The sequence below is a fragment of the Notamacropus eugenii genome, chromosome 7 (assembly GCF_028372415.1).
Source record: "Notamacropus eugenii isolate mMacEug1 chromosome 7, mMacEug1.pri_v2, whole genome shotgun sequence".
NCBI classification, from domain to species: Eukaryota; Metazoa; Chordata; class Mammalia; order Diprotodontia; family Macropodidae; genus Notamacropus; species Notamacropus eugenii.
In genome coordinates this window covers 52,020,274-52,035,706 of record NC_092878.1, presented here as the reverse complement: position 1 = coordinate 52,035,706, position 15,433 = coordinate 52,020,274, and the positions used below count along the sequence as shown (strand labels likewise).

The following is a 15,433-nucleotide window of genomic DNA, read 5'->3' as shown; positions in this document are numbered from 1 at the left end:
CTGGGTGGCAGAGTGGATGGAGTACTGGCCCTACAGCCACCTCGGACATTAACTAGTGTGACCCTGGGCAAGCGACTTAACCCTAACTGCAGAAAGGAAGAAAGAAGGAAAGAAAGGAAAAAAGAAAGAAGGAAAGAAGGGAAGAAAGGGAGAAAACAGCTGACAAAATTGGAACATTTCACAACCACTCTGACCAGCCCCTTCTCCACCCCACCCCACCCCCAACCCTTCCACACTTGGATGATGTTAAAAGGACTGGAGCATCTTAGAGGTCGCTGAATCCAGCCCTTTTCTTTAAAGGATCTGAATCCAGGTTTTCCTGATTCCACGTCCAATATTTTCCTCTACCATGCCTCACTGCCTCTCAAGCACAGCCAAGCTCAATGCAAGGCATGAATCCACATCCAGGAGAATGTTTCATGCTCTACCCATCAAACAAGCTGATCAGTTATATCACTGGATTATCGACATTTTAAAAAAATATAGATTACATCTGGGTTTTAAGTAAACCTAGACAGGAGCCTCTGTTCAAATATAGATCTAGCATCATCTTATCATTACAACTTCATCTCATACTAAGTTAGATCTCAGATCTCATTGGTATGACTACTGAATCGGCAAAATTCCACCCCCCAAAAAATCTCAATTTGAGGATTTAGGGGCTCCCCTCCAATTAATTTTTTTAAAATTTTGAACCTAATGCCAAGTAAGATAAACATTTCCACAGGGGTGGGGAACATGTAGCCTCAAGACCACATGTGGCCCTCTAGGTCCTCAAGTGCAGCCCTCTGATTGAATCCAAACTTCACAGAACAAATCCCCTTAATAAAAGGATCTGTTCTGTAAAACTTGGACTCAGTCAAAGGGCCAATGTGGCCTCAAGGCTGCAGGTTTTCCACCCCTGGTATGCAGCTGCACACCTATACCACCTAAAGGCTTCCCTTCTTCAAATATACAACAAATTCAACGTTTTAACAATACTTTAAAAACAATCCTGACTGTTTCTTAATGACCTTGCTTCTGTTCTTTTTCGTGCACTTAAATAAATACTTCCATGACCTTTTTTATTGAAATCCCCTTTCCCCATTTTGGTAATCCCTACCACTATCTTCATCCTCAGACTGAAAGAAAAACAAAACCCCTGAATCAAATTTGAATGGTTAAGAAAAAAAAAGTAAAGAAGGAAGAGAGAAAGAAAAAGAAAGAATGACTGAAAGAGAAATAACAGCTGTAACTGAAAATGTCTCAGTCTTGACTTCATTATCTCACTGTCAGGCGGCATGTTTTCTCACTGGTCTCCCTCCTCTTCTCTTCTAATCTACATCGAGTTTCAATCTATAGCCATTATTTGAAAACTTAAAACTCAGAACATTAGCTTTGATGATCTAAATAATCAGGGAAAAGAAATCCAAAATGTGCTTATTTTCATCTTCAGATTTAAAACAGTAACATTTCCTGGTGTGCTGTCCTGCATCAAACGTGTTGTGTTCCAAACTGAACAATGTTTCAACCCATCTGCCAGAAGCCTTGCTCCCTGACTCTACTTCCTCAAATTCATGCATTGCTGCTGGTCTGTTGCTTCCCTGCTAAAGAGCCGGGGTCTGCCTTTTGCCTTTTTCTCCCCAATACTTAGCACACAGTACATAGTAGATGCTTAATAAATGCTAGCTGACTGACAGACTCATCTGCTATCCAATGACAGGGATGTAAAAGAATAACAAACCTCTCCTGCCATGTGTCACGGGAGCAACTTACCTTCATATACCATAATTTATTCAGCCATTCCCCAATTGATGGACATCCCCTTGACTTCCAGTTTTTGGCAACTACATAGAGTGCTGCTATAAAAATTTTTGTACATGTGGGACCCTTTCCCATTTTTATGATCTCTTGGGGATATAGTCCTAGTAGCGATATTGCTGGGTCAAGGGGTATGCACATTTTTGTAGCCCTTTGGGCATAGTTCCAAATTGCTTTCCAGAATGGTTGGATGCGCTCACAGCTCCACCAACAATGAATTAGTGTTCCAACTCTCCCACATCCTCTCCAGCATTTATCATTTTCTTGTTCTGTCATGTTTGCCAATCTTATAGGTGTGATGTGGTACCTCAGAGTTGTTTTGATTTGCATCTCTCTAATCAATAGTGATTTAGAGCATTTTTTCATATGATTATAGATAGCTTTAATTTCTTCCTCTGAAAATTGCCTGTTCATATCCTTTGACCATTTATCAATTGGGGAATGACTTGTATGATTATACATTTGGGTCAGTTCTCTATATATTCTAGAAATGAGGCCTTTATCCCCGAGCTTAGCTGTAAAAATTTTTTCCCAATTTACTACATCCCTCCGAATTTTGGTTGGGGAGCAACTTACCTAGCTGCAAGTGGACGATGGCAGTTGTTTTTCCTGAAGTGAGAGACCAAAGATTTATATCTTCTACTGAATGAACATCTTCTATTTTCAGCAAAGATTCTTTGATATAATCTATATTCAAATGACTTGGCACACCTACAAGTTCAGAATATTATACATTATTAGCTTGTGAGGAAAAAAAATGGCCCTAGCAACACTAGACCTCACACATGTGCGCACGCGTGCACACACACACACTCTAAAGTTACAAGGATGCTTAAATTTATTTTTCTAGCAGTAAAGCAAGGATGTAATAAATAAAATGAAACTACAAATCTGTCTTCAAACAAGAAATTCCCAGCCACAGAAAACTACTAAAAGATCAAGAAAGATTGTTAGGAAGAAGATACAAAGATATTATGCAAGAATTAAAACTGACAGTGATGCTGGCTTTGATAAAACATGGGCAGCATCTAAAAGTCACCCAAAGTAACAGAATGCAGTTTACTAGAAAATTAGAACAGCCAACTTGGTCTGAAAGAAATCTAAGTAGTAATGGCACAAATCATAAAGAAGGCTCCAAAAAAACCTGATGTTTTACAAAATTTAAGCATACAATTTACCATTAAACCTAACAAATGGTATAATTCAAATAGTTATTATTGCCTGTGTACCTGACATTCTGGTTAAGTGCTAGGAGACTGCAAAGTTTAGATAAAGTAAGTTTCCGTTCTTGGAGATATGACATAAATAATTATTGGTACAAAACATTAAGCGTGTGAGAAAGATGCAAACACAAGTGCTATGTGAGGTCCAGGTAGGAAAAGGTCATTGCCAACGGGGGCTGGAGTGGAGGAGAAATCAAGGAAAGCTTCATGGAAGAGGTGACATTTAAATGAGAGCCCTTGACATATGGGGACAAGGAGTAGTCCTAATTCATTTTGGCTCTATGGAGCCGTTGCTAGATCATGGAAGACTTTCGAATGCCATCCACAATCACTGCCTCTACTTCCTGTCCTCTTCCTCTTGTTTAAACCCTCTGCAATATGGCTTTCAGACCCATCACTCAGCTAAAACTGCTCTCTCCAAAACTACCAATCATTTCAATTACCAAAACTAATGGCCTTTTCTCAATCCTCATCCTTTTGGACTTCTCTGCAGCATCTGGTAATACTGTCTTCTCCTGGATATTCTCTCTCTACTCTGGGTTTTCCTTCTACCTGTCTGTTCCTTTTTAAGTCTCCTTTGCTGGATTACTATCCATGTCATGTTCATTGACTGGGTACACCAGAAGGCTCTGTGCTGGGTCCTCTTACTTCCTCTTTTGCCTCTATCTTACTGACTTCATCAGCTCCCATGGGTTTGAAGCCCATCTCTAGGCACGTGATCTCCCATACTCATACATCTATCCCAAGAGTCTCCTTAGCTCTAGCCTCACACTACCAACTGCCCAAAGTTGGTAAACTCAACATGTCCAAAACAGAATTCATTCCTCTTTCCCTGAACCTCTCCTGAATTTCTCTATTGCTATCAAATGTGTCACCATCCCTCCAGTCACTCAGGTTTGCAAGCCGTGTCACTGCCAATGCTTTACTAAGCCCACAGATCCAATCACACCTGCCAATTCTTGTCCGTTTCTGTTTCCATGATGTTTCTTGGATACATTTTTCTCTTCTCACAGACTGACTGCCTTTCTTCAAGTTCTCATCACCTCCTGCCAGGACTATTGCCATACTTTCCTAAACCAGTAGGTTCCCCTCCTTGTTGTCTCTTCCAGCTCCAATCTCCCTCCATGCAGCTACTGAAGTGATTTTCAAGTGTGGAACTGACCATACCATCCCTCTCCCTCAATAAGACCCAGCAGCACACCTATTACCTATCAATTCATTAAATACAAACCCCTCTGCTGGGCCATGAAGCGCTTCCATGCATTCTATGGCATAACCAATCCTAGCTATCTGGCTGTTCCTCTGCTCCTCACATGATGCTCCATCTCTCCTCTCTGTGCCTTTGCAATTGACTGTCTCCATGTCTTAGACGTTCTCCCTCCCTCCTCTCATCTTAGAATTCCAGAATCACGTGCCAACTTCAGGAGGCCTGTCCTCATTCTTCCAGCTGCTAGAGCCTCCCTAACTGAATGAAGCCACGAGCCTTTATTAAGCACTCACTGGCATTCAAAGCATTGTGTTAAGTGCTGAGAGAAGTCAGTCCCTATCCTCAAGAAGCTCACGTTCTAATGGGGGAGACACCACATATGGCAGGTTTCAGCTGCAAGTCCGATGGAAAAGCCCCAGAGTTCTTGGGGTACAGCAACAAAACAGCCAGAAATGCCTCTCCTTGAAGGTCACTGTGCCCAGGGTTCTGGCTGTCCTCCATCATCAGGGTCTGAAAAGTGATGGTGGTCAAGGTGGCAGAGGTGGTCTGACATGCCCAGTATGAGCTGCCTCCTGCCCCTCCCTCAAGGTCTCTGCACGGTTCTTTGTACCTACTTTCCATGTGTTCTGGATATGCCCCAAAATGTGTATGGTGGCTCCATAATTAGCATATTAACTCCTTGAGGCCAGGTATTGCTTCACCAATGCCCAGTACAGGTCTTGGCCCATACCGTGTGCTTGTTATCTGATGCAACAATGGGCAACAGGGAATTTGGGGAATCTGGTGGTGGTGTAAAAGTGGTGGACGTGGGAATCAGTAAGACCTGAGTTCGAATCCCACCCTGGACCCTGGGAAAGTCACTTAACCTTTCTCAGCCGCAGATTCCTGAACTAAAAAATGGAATGATGATAGCGTCTACCTCCCAGGGCTGTTGTGAGGATGAAATGAGGTATCAGAGCATTTTGCAGACCTTAATGTGTTATATACATGCTAGTTACTATCTATCATCATTTTCCATTTTCATTGGGCAGTACGTTAGAGTTGATCTGATACAACCAAGTTCTGCTCTGTAATCCTTCTCCCCCTCACTTGACAGAGGAGGTTCCTAAATTATCTCTAAATAAATGACTTTAACTATTTCTTTTTAACCTTGAAGAGTTATGAGTGGGTTGGATTTATCTTGGCACTTGCCATAGATTCTTAAAATTTTTGAGAAGCAAAGTAAATCTGGTGAGAGATTCTTTGTCTGTATTTCTCTGACTTATGTTAAATGCACAAGTATTTCATTCAGAGACGATAGGAAGATCCTACAGCAAAATTTCTGGATTCCAAGATAACAATATTGACAGTATGTATAAAACACGGATGCCATTAGTCTTTCATAATGTTAATTAGTCTCTTGGAGTTATTCAGAATGAGTGACTTCTTACCTTTGAGGCCTCCTAGGATGAAGTCACCATGACCAAAAACGCACTCATCTGGGGTTTCACTGATGGCTGTACTGCCTCCCTCACCCAGATGGCAAACCAGAGGGACCTGCTTATGAGATCCTGAGTCTGCAGTCCAAAGTAACCTCTGAAGCTACCCCTTGATTTACAGATGAGCGAACATGAGACTACAGAGATTAAATGACTTGCCTAAGATCACATATGTACCAACTATTTGTCAGAGGATTTGACTTCAAAGCCTTGTATCAAGGGCAGTGAGGCGGCTCAGTGCCGGGCCTCAAGTCAGGAAGACTCATCTTCCCAAGTTCCAACCTGGTAACTTATTAGTTGTTTGACTCTGGGAAAATCATTTAACCCTGTTTGCCTCAAGTCTCCTCCTCTGTAAAATGAATTGGAGAAGGAAATGGCAAACTATCCTAGGATCTCTGCCAAGAAAAACCCAGAAGGGGTCATGAAGAGTTGGACATGATTGAAAAACAACTGAACATTATTGCATCATGCTGCCTGTCCTCTATGGCTTAATAGTAGAAGTCTTTGAGAGTTGCAAGGGCTGGTAAGTTCATCACTTACAGACAGCCTTGGCTATGCTGGTACTTGAGGTGATAGTCTGTCACTGGGCCTGTAACGGAAACCTCTCCAGTTAGAAGGACCTACTGTCATATCCTTTGAAAATCCAGTGAACACATCTGTACCAAGATAAGGCATCAGAAAGGGGCTTTAGTGGAGGACATCATACACAGGGTAGTATTAGAGTACAGGCTCTCTGATACTGGCTTATCTCTCACCGTGAGAGACAAAGGATGGAATAGAATAGAATAGAAAAGATCACTGAACATGCTACCAAAATATAGCTTTTGAGAACAACATGAGGATTTTACCAAGATTTTTCAAAGGTAGCCCTAGGTTACCGTGGGTAACTTAAGATTTGGCTGTATTGGTATTTGCACAGTAACATTCTCCTCAGATGTCCAAAAGTTCTGAATCACCTCTTCTGAAATTACAATTCTCTAATCCTCAAAGAAAGGAGGTCAGAGAGTCCTTGTCCTTGAGAAGTGCCCTAGTAAAGTTCAAAGGGCAACACACATAAGTGGGAGTTTTACACTGATCTTACCTTCCAATATAATAACTATTGTGTCCCAAATGATTCGAAATGTTGTAAAAGCCACAAGTAATGAGAATATGTAAGTACAGATGGGATCGGCAATCTTGTATTCTGGCTGAAAGGGAACATCAAGGTTTATTAAAACATGTAGAGATGTCTTTTCTTAAAGAAAAAAGTGCTTTTCTATTTTTCCTCTGTAAATGAACATGATGCTATGAGAAAATATAAAAATACACAAAATGGAAAGAAATTCAAGGTCACTCAGCACTGATATATTGAGCAATGCAGCATTCAAACTACTCCAGAAAAAAATCAGATGTTTACATGTAATAACAAAATTTACTCAAGATAGATCTCCCAATAAGGAGATCATCTGTTCTTCCCTTGGTAACATGTTTCAGAATCTCAGAATAATGATAAAATCAGACACGTCTCTGATGCCATTTAAGTTCATTATCTCTGACTTCCTATAATGGTATCAGAGCACAGTTGTTCACCAGAACCCATATACTGGGCAGAGCTAGGTGGTGCAGTACAGAGCGCACTGGCTCTGGAGCCAGGAGGAGCTGAGTTCAAATCCAGCCTCAGACATTTACTAACTGTGTGACCCCCAGACAAGGCACTTAACCCTGACTGCTTCATAAAAAAAAAAGCCATATATTTCACCTTTACCAACTTAAATACTGAAAGAGAGCAGCCCTCAATTAAAAGTCATGTCTTTAATAGATACCACATGATCTTGGGCAACTCACTTAATGACTCCATGCTTGAGGCAATTCTCTAAGATTATAAATTAAAGAATAGTTGTCAATCTGTATTTTCAATAGGAGCCCCTCACTTCCAATGAAATCACTGATCCAGCCCCCCCCCCCATATCAACTCAAATTCTGTTATGTTTTCTTCACTGTCTTCCAAACATCAGAGGAGTTGACATTAACTAAATCCAAGTTTTTTTTAGCCTTTGTCTTATGGGCAAAAACATGGAGACGTAAGAGGAAGTATCTATACAGACTGGAAAGATGGCAAATAGACCAGGATGTCTGGGATGCAGAGTGTGTGAAGGGGAGTACAGATACAATCCACTTACCAGTGTTAATTAGTTCCTAGAAAATTATGTTAGACGAAACAGTATTCCGGGGGGAGCTAATTCCATAAAAACAATATTTTAAGGGACAACTGGCCAAACAAAAGAACATAAGGGTTTAACGATTTCACAACGATGATTTGGTAATAATACATTGATAGCATTACTAGGGCACTGGATTGCTTGGGAAAACCTTATGGAGAGTATGCCTACACTAAGAAAAAAGGACAAAAAAGTAGTTGGAGCAAATAGAAAAAACTTAAATGCTGGATTAAGGAATTTGTGTTTCAGATGGTGGCAATGGCAGCATGGAGTGATAAGATCAAACCCGGCCATCAGATCTCATGTATTCCATATCTCACTTGATAGACATGACTGGCTTTGGTGCTACAGTCAACCATACTGCTTTTCCTTCTCAAATGAATTATCCTGCTCAACTTTTTTCTAAGCTTAGAAGTCCTTTAACAATTTAAATATAATTTTCCAAATCTTATTAGAAAACAATGAAAAATGTGCACCCCTGTGGGGTGGAAAATATTTATCTTCATTCAGATTTGCAGAACTTTTAAAACCGTACCCAATGGCGAAAGAACACATATTTTAACACTTGTGTGAAAATTCAAGCAACTTCTACATGTAAAAACCAGCCCCTGGGTTACCTTGAATCGAATGATGTAGGCTGCTACCAGCACCCCGATACTTTGCACCAAGTCTCCCAGGGCATGGACAAATGCTGCCCTCACCGCAAGGCTGTCACTTCCTTGGCTATGCCCATGCCCATGCCCAGGACCTGTGGTAGGAGAGTTTGGCGGAGGGGAGTGGGAATGGGAGTGATGGTGACCAGACTGATTCAACAGAAATCCCATTCTGTTTTTTTAAAAAAAGAAAATATTATTATTTTTCCAAAGCAAAAAAAAGAGGCAAACTTTTGTTACTAGTCTCCTGTTAAGGGGACACAAAAAATAACAATGTAATGTTAACGCTTGTTATCTTTAGACAATGACTGAAAAAAGTGAGTTAACATATTTCAACTAAGAATTCTTTTTCTGACAGCAGCCTTTTACCTACCTATCATCTGACCTCAGATGCTCCCCAAAGGAGAACCTGAAGCTGCCTCTGAGACCCTGGGAAGAGGTGGTAGGCCTCCAGTAAGCCTGGGCATACGATCCAGCATTGCTAATCTCTGCTTCCTCAGAGCCATTTCAGGCGCAAACGGTTTGATTCAGTGGCTCAAGAACAGCTGAAGTTGAGAGAAGAGCTACATCTCCCTCGGCCTGAATCGTGCTGAACCCTCTGTTACTTCTGCCTCCTAGTTCTTCAGGCATTGAGGATGGTTGTAGTCTAGAGCCAGGCTCAAAGCCAGTTCCCTTGTATTGTATGGAGGGATGGGAGACAGGGGAGGAGGACATCTACTGTCACTTCTGCCCCTATGCTGGCAGCCACCTTAAAAGAACGGTGACAAGACACTCTGCAAAACATATGGAGGGGCATGAGGCCACCAATGTGCATCTGATACGTGAGATGTATACAGGAGTAAGAGGAAAAACAGAATATAAAGATACATATATATGTAAATATATATACATATACATATAAATAAAATAGGGAGGTAGAAAACACATGAAAAGGATGGGAGAGAAGGAAAAGAGGTAGCAGGAAGACAGATGTAGGAGAAACGTAAGGAGGAGAAAGAGTGGAAGGATGTAGGGTGACAGCAAACAATTCAGCAAATTCAATTTTTTGCTTAAACATCCATCTGTGAACCTACCAATATTAGGCACACTGGGATTTACAAACCTCCCCTCGGTCACTTATTTCTGACCAGAACAAACTGTAGGTGTTCCATGTTTGACTGAAAAAATATATAGTGATAGCAGGTGGTTGAAAACAGCTTTCAGAAGGTGGGATTTATTCAAAATTAAGTTTTTGCACATGTACCACTTTTGCTCTGGCTTTGCTGTTTACTGTACTTTCAGTGTGAAAGCTTAGTCTCATTACCATTTCCAAGGCCAGTCTCCTGATTACCCGGTTTAAGTCAAACGTATTTACACTTGAGTCAACACTAGAGAGGAAATGAGATTCTGTAGTGCTTTTTCTATCACTGTTTGGAAAAATTAACACTTAATATGCAAGGAGCAATCTTGAAAAATTAAGAATTCAAACAGATACTGTACATTTCTAAATTTTAAGATAGATAGTATTTGAAATATTTAACAGGGAAAACAGTAAATAGAACTTACATTATATTAACTGCAACTCCAATGGCTGCGGTTATGAGCATTATATCTCCATTAATTTCATAGTTCATATGGATGGTTCTTTGCACGGCTTCATACAAGAGGAATCCCATAAGTATATAAACCAACAGAACACTAATAATAGCCGACAAGACCTCTGGAAAAGAAACACAAGTTATACAGGAATGTTTGTAGCTAAGTAAAATTTATAAAAATATACAAATTTTATTTACAGTCGCTTGCTTCAAAGAGATACTACAACACGTTACCATAGGGAGGGCATTAGTTTGGGAATAAAAAGGCTGCTATAATCTTGGCATTTTTCCTCTTAAAAAATAAATTTTTGTTGATATATTTTGTTTTGACATGACTTCACTTTCCAAAGCACCACCTCACAGAAAGTCATCCTTTATAACAATGAATAAAACAACAACAGGGCAGTTTAGCAAAACTCACACACAGACACGCAGAGAGAAGTGCAATGTTACATAATTACAGTCCCCATCTCTGCAGAGAGCTGGGGGAGAGGTGCCCTTCACGCCTCTTTTTGAGCCAAGTTTCATCCTTCCAACCAGTTCTGCCTCTTATCCCCTCTCTGGGTGTAGGACTCCTCATCTTTAAATGAAAGGGTTGATCTCTATCAGAAATGTCACACATGTGGCCTAACCAGATTAAAATGTAACTTGGAATTAGTCAACAAATAAAAATGTGATAAAACATAGATAGTATTTCATTTTAAAACTAACTCAAAGGAATGACTTAGCTATTCTCAGCAATACCATGGTCCAAGCCCACTCTGAAGGACCTATGATGAAAAATGCTAACTCCCCAGAGAAAGAACTGAGTGTGTCTGAATACGGACTAAAGCATACTTTTTTAAACTTTATTTTTCTTGAGTGTTTTTTGGTCTATGTTCTCTTTCACAACATGACTATTATGTATATGTTTTTTATGACTACACATGTATAACCTCTATCGAATTGTCCCTTCTCGATGGTGGGGTGGGGGGAAGAGAGAAGAATGAAGAAAATTTGGGAACTCAGTGTTTTAAAAACGAATACTAAAAATTGTTTTTACATGTAACGGAGGGAACATAAAATATTCAATAAAAATAAGTAATAAAAACTCTATGTCAATGTGCAGCCCACAGGGATCCTTAGGTAGGCATTAGTGGCCGCCATCTCTCCTTGAGTTTGACACCAAAGACCTAGATCATCTCTAAGGTTTTAATCTCTCAAATTCTTCTCATTTCTGAAAGGCCCTTCCCCAACCCGACTTTGGGACGGTGACTCTGGGAATGTCATGCACACTCAAAACTCCCCTGAAGCTGTGGATGGAAGTCTACTCTTTTGTTGCTGGGGGCTCAAGAAATGCTACTTTGCCATCATAGATACTCCCAGGGCACTGTGATCAATCTTCTTTCCTATTCAAACTGTGAGCAAAGGTACTGCGCAAAGCACTAGGTATAGAAAGCCAAAACCAAAGCAGAACAACGACAAACCAGTTCCTGCCTACAAGGAGTGTATTACATTCACGCAGCTAGTGTGGCGGTGCAGTGGAAAGAGCCTTCAACCTGGAGTCAGGAAGACCTAAGTTCAGACACTGACTTGCTAGGCGACCCTCCATATGTCACTTAAGCTCTCTGCCTTGGTTTCCTCATCCGTAAAATGAGAATAATAATAGCACCCACCTTCCAGGTTTGTTGCTGGGAGAATATCTTTGTAAAGAGTTATAAAAATGCTAGTTACTGTTGCTATCACTGACATAGATCTGTAGTTTAATTACATAAAGAGGCACAAAACAAACACATAGAACAAAGCTGCATTAGGGCTATCAAGGACTCAAACCTTGCTGGGTTCATAGTCAAGATTGCGATGAACTGGGAAGTCTCTGCCAAGCGAGCCTAGCGAGTCTCTATGGCTCCTTCCTGGTCTAAAACAGTAGGAAGCGCAGCCACTATAGTGTCATGGAGAAAGCCATGTCCTTCTAGAGACTACTGTTTGGCACTGACTGGAGGCAGGATGGATCACTGGTCTGATCCAGCACAGTGTTTGGTCCGGAGGCTGCTTCCAATGTGTTCATTCTTCACCCTCATGGATGTGTTTCCCCATAACGTATAAGCTCTCTGGTTACTATTTCTTTCTTATTGTCTCAAGTTGACAGGCCTAACAAACATTACTGCCTTTCCACATGAATAGTCTCACCTTGCACAGCTGATGATCCATTTCCCAACTCTTAAAATTCTATGATGCTGGTAGGGGCAACTAGGAGGCACAGTGGATGGAGCTTGCTGAACCTGGAGTCAGGAAGACCTGAGTTCAAATCCAGCCTCAGACACTTACCAGTCATATGACCCTGGTCAATTCACTCAACCTCTGATTGTCTCAGTTTCCCCATTTGTAAAATGGGGCTCATCACAGCACCCACTTCCCAGGGTTGTCGTGAGGATCAAATGAGATAATTGTAAAACACTAAGCACAGTGCCTGGCACATAGTGAGTGAGGGACAGAAAATGTGATTAACATTATTTTAACATACCCATTTTACAGATGAGAAGTCATAAGAGATGTTTCCATCTCATATGAAATGAAAAAAATAGATGAGAAAGGATAACTTTATATAATTTGTCAAGCATCAAAAATGAAATTTCATACCAGGTCTGCTATCAGGGCAAAAGGTCAATGCTCTTTCCTGAAATGTCTTGAATGAAAACATTTGCTATCACAATTAATAAAAATTTAAGTATATGGAGTTTCATTAACATAAATGTTATTTCATGCCTGTGGTAACCAAATTATGAAAATTCAATTTCAGCTACGCCTGTGAATTTCTAAAAAACTAATTCAAATCCCCAAAGGGGTTTCAAATGGACTGAACAACAAAATCAAAATAAAAGGAAAAACAATAAAGGAAAAGAAAATCAAATCAAAATGATAAAGGAAAAAAACCCCTTCAACACACTCTGAAACTGGGAATCTTGGCTCCAGCTCCTCAGTCAGCCCTGAAAAGTCCTCAGTGTGTACGGACTCCATGTCAATGAGAGAACTTCCTTCTCTTATCCCAGGAGAGCCCACTCACTCTACACAGCACCATTAAGTAGCACAAGGGCTGCAGCTGCTGAAATCTCACCTTCACATACAGTGCTTTGAGATTTACCAGGTGTTTTCTTCACAATAACCGTCTGAAGTAGATCCTGAAAGTACGGTCCCTATTTTACAGATGAGGTTATACGATTATATAGGAAATGCCAGAGGTGGGTCTGGAGCCCTGGGATCTTTCAACCACACCACGCTGAGTTTCTGAGGTAAAGATTTAGGATGACTCTGATGGTTAAAGATTCCCAGTTTTATTATGGGGTAAAACTCAGGAGATGCTGCTGTAGCAGCCATCTTCTTTTGTCATGAATTGTTAAGGAAATCACGTATGCCCCACAGTCTCATTTTCTGGAATAAGAATGGAGAGATACTCTTACCCTGGAGTTCTTATTCTAAAATAAATCAAGTGCTGAAATCCCTGAACATCATACTGACGGACTACAGAAAAATACGTGAAAAGATAATACGAATAATATATTCTAGAAACCATGACTCATCCTCAAGATTAGATACTTGCTACATAAGTGAAGTTGCTTTTTTAAAGGTGTAAAAAGAAATTCATCTTTGCCAAAATCCATGACTATTTTTTTATATCTTAATACTAAGCTTAACATGAAAGTAACGTAAATATAGTAGAGTGGGTGACTTCATCTATTCAGAGCAGAACAATTCCAATGAAAACGTGTGGATTTTTTTAAGTTTTAAGAAGAAAAATCTTTTCAATCAACAGTCAAATTATGACCTGCTCAGTACTTTCATTCCAGCTCTGGGTCAGCCCCAGGTCACACAATCTACAATTAGGGTTACTAAGATAAAGCCAGACTGCAGAGTAACATTTTTCATTTTCAAGAGGGAACCCAACTCAGGAGAGATCTGTTGAGTTTAATATTACCCCCATTAGTTCTTAAATAAGCCTGAAAGGTCATGTTTCAATCTGAAGGGAAATTTTACTCCATAATTAAGAAGTCTTGAAAGAGATGCTTTTAATGGGAATGCTGGCAAGCCTCTTATCGTAGTAATCCTAAAAAGCTTTGCTCCTACGCTCTATACATTATTTGGTAGTCATTAAATTACTTATCCATGGCAAAACTACAGGACTGGCGGAGGGATTAAGATGAATGAATCTAGGGTGTTTTCACACACAAGTAAGTGCAATATAAACAGATCATTATAATCAAGAGATGCAGCTAGAGTACATTCTGAGATTGGTATACCACGCCAACATGTAACACCTCTCCACCCACCCCCCTTTCAAAACAACAACAAAACACAAGAGACACGGGTCTGGAAGAATTCATCACAGAATTCAGGGCTACGATGACTTTTACGCACATCACAAAAGAGACAAACACCCAGGTGACATTTGGAGAAGTCTAGTCCTCACAGACACACAAATAAGGTCACGTGGTTCATGACAATATGACTGGAAAACAAACCACAGTGAGCCAAAGACTCCTAACTCATCTGAGGAGGGGGGTACTGCCTAGACTATGATGTTACAACGCAGAGCCTCAACTCCAACTCCACAAATGCTCCTGTTGGCAGTAAGGTGCTAACATGACTCCACCTCAATTATACAGTACTTTTCTGTTGGCTGAAAGTACTTTCAGCTTCCAGGCAACTCACACGGTAATATATTCTAAATAACCCTGGGTACTAATATTGTACATAATTGCTGTACATATAACATGACACATAATTATGTAATCAGGTGAGGAGGGCTTGCTGAGGAGTGGTAGCAGATGTGGGGGTCCTCTCTTTGGTACAGTTAGGTGGTACAACGGGTACAGCACTGGGCCCAGAGTCACACAGAGCCAAGTTCAAATCCATTCTTAGACACTTCTTAGCTGTGTGACCCTGAGTAAGTCACTTAACCTCTCCCTGCCTCATCTGTAAAACGGGATCATAATAGCATCTATCTCATTGGCTACTGTGAGGATCAACCAAGATGACATCTGTACAGGCCTTAGCACAGTGCCTGGAACATGGTTGGTGCTTAATAAATGCTTATTCCCTCCTTCTCTCCTTCTGGGAGGACAGCAGACATCAGAAGCGGAGACATTATGGAAAGGCTGAGAATGAGGGCCCAGCAAACAGCCACGGACAATGTACTGTACACACTGTATGTATTGTATACGTATGTATTCCACATATATATTATATCGCAACCTTTAGAAAAGGGAGAGAGTGACCTCTTCAGCAGAGGCTCTAATTTTATCACTCCTCAGATCAAAAGC

General features: G+C 40.6%; 1 protein-coding gene across 3 annotated transcripts in view; it reads right to left on the bottom strand.

Moving 5' to 3' along the window:
• The window catches only part of SLC30A4 (solute carrier family 30 member 4), a 36,036-nt gene that overhangs the window by 5,973 nt on the left and 14,630 nt on the right, over positions 1–15,433 (bottom strand). For all 3 annotated transcript variants that reach the window (XM_072624497.1, XM_072624496.1, XM_072624498.1), the window contains 4 exons: positions 10,105–10,258; positions 8,524–8,731; positions 6,790–6,895; positions 2,377–2,511 (listed from right to left, as the gene is read on the bottom strand). In XM_072624497.1, coding sequence (XP_072480598.1) covers positions 2,377–2,511; positions 6,790–6,895; positions 8,524–8,731; positions 10,105–10,258 — 603 coding nt within the window. The remainder of the gene's footprint in view (positions 1–2,376; positions 2,512–6,789; positions 6,896–8,523; positions 8,732–10,104; positions 10,259–15,433) is intronic.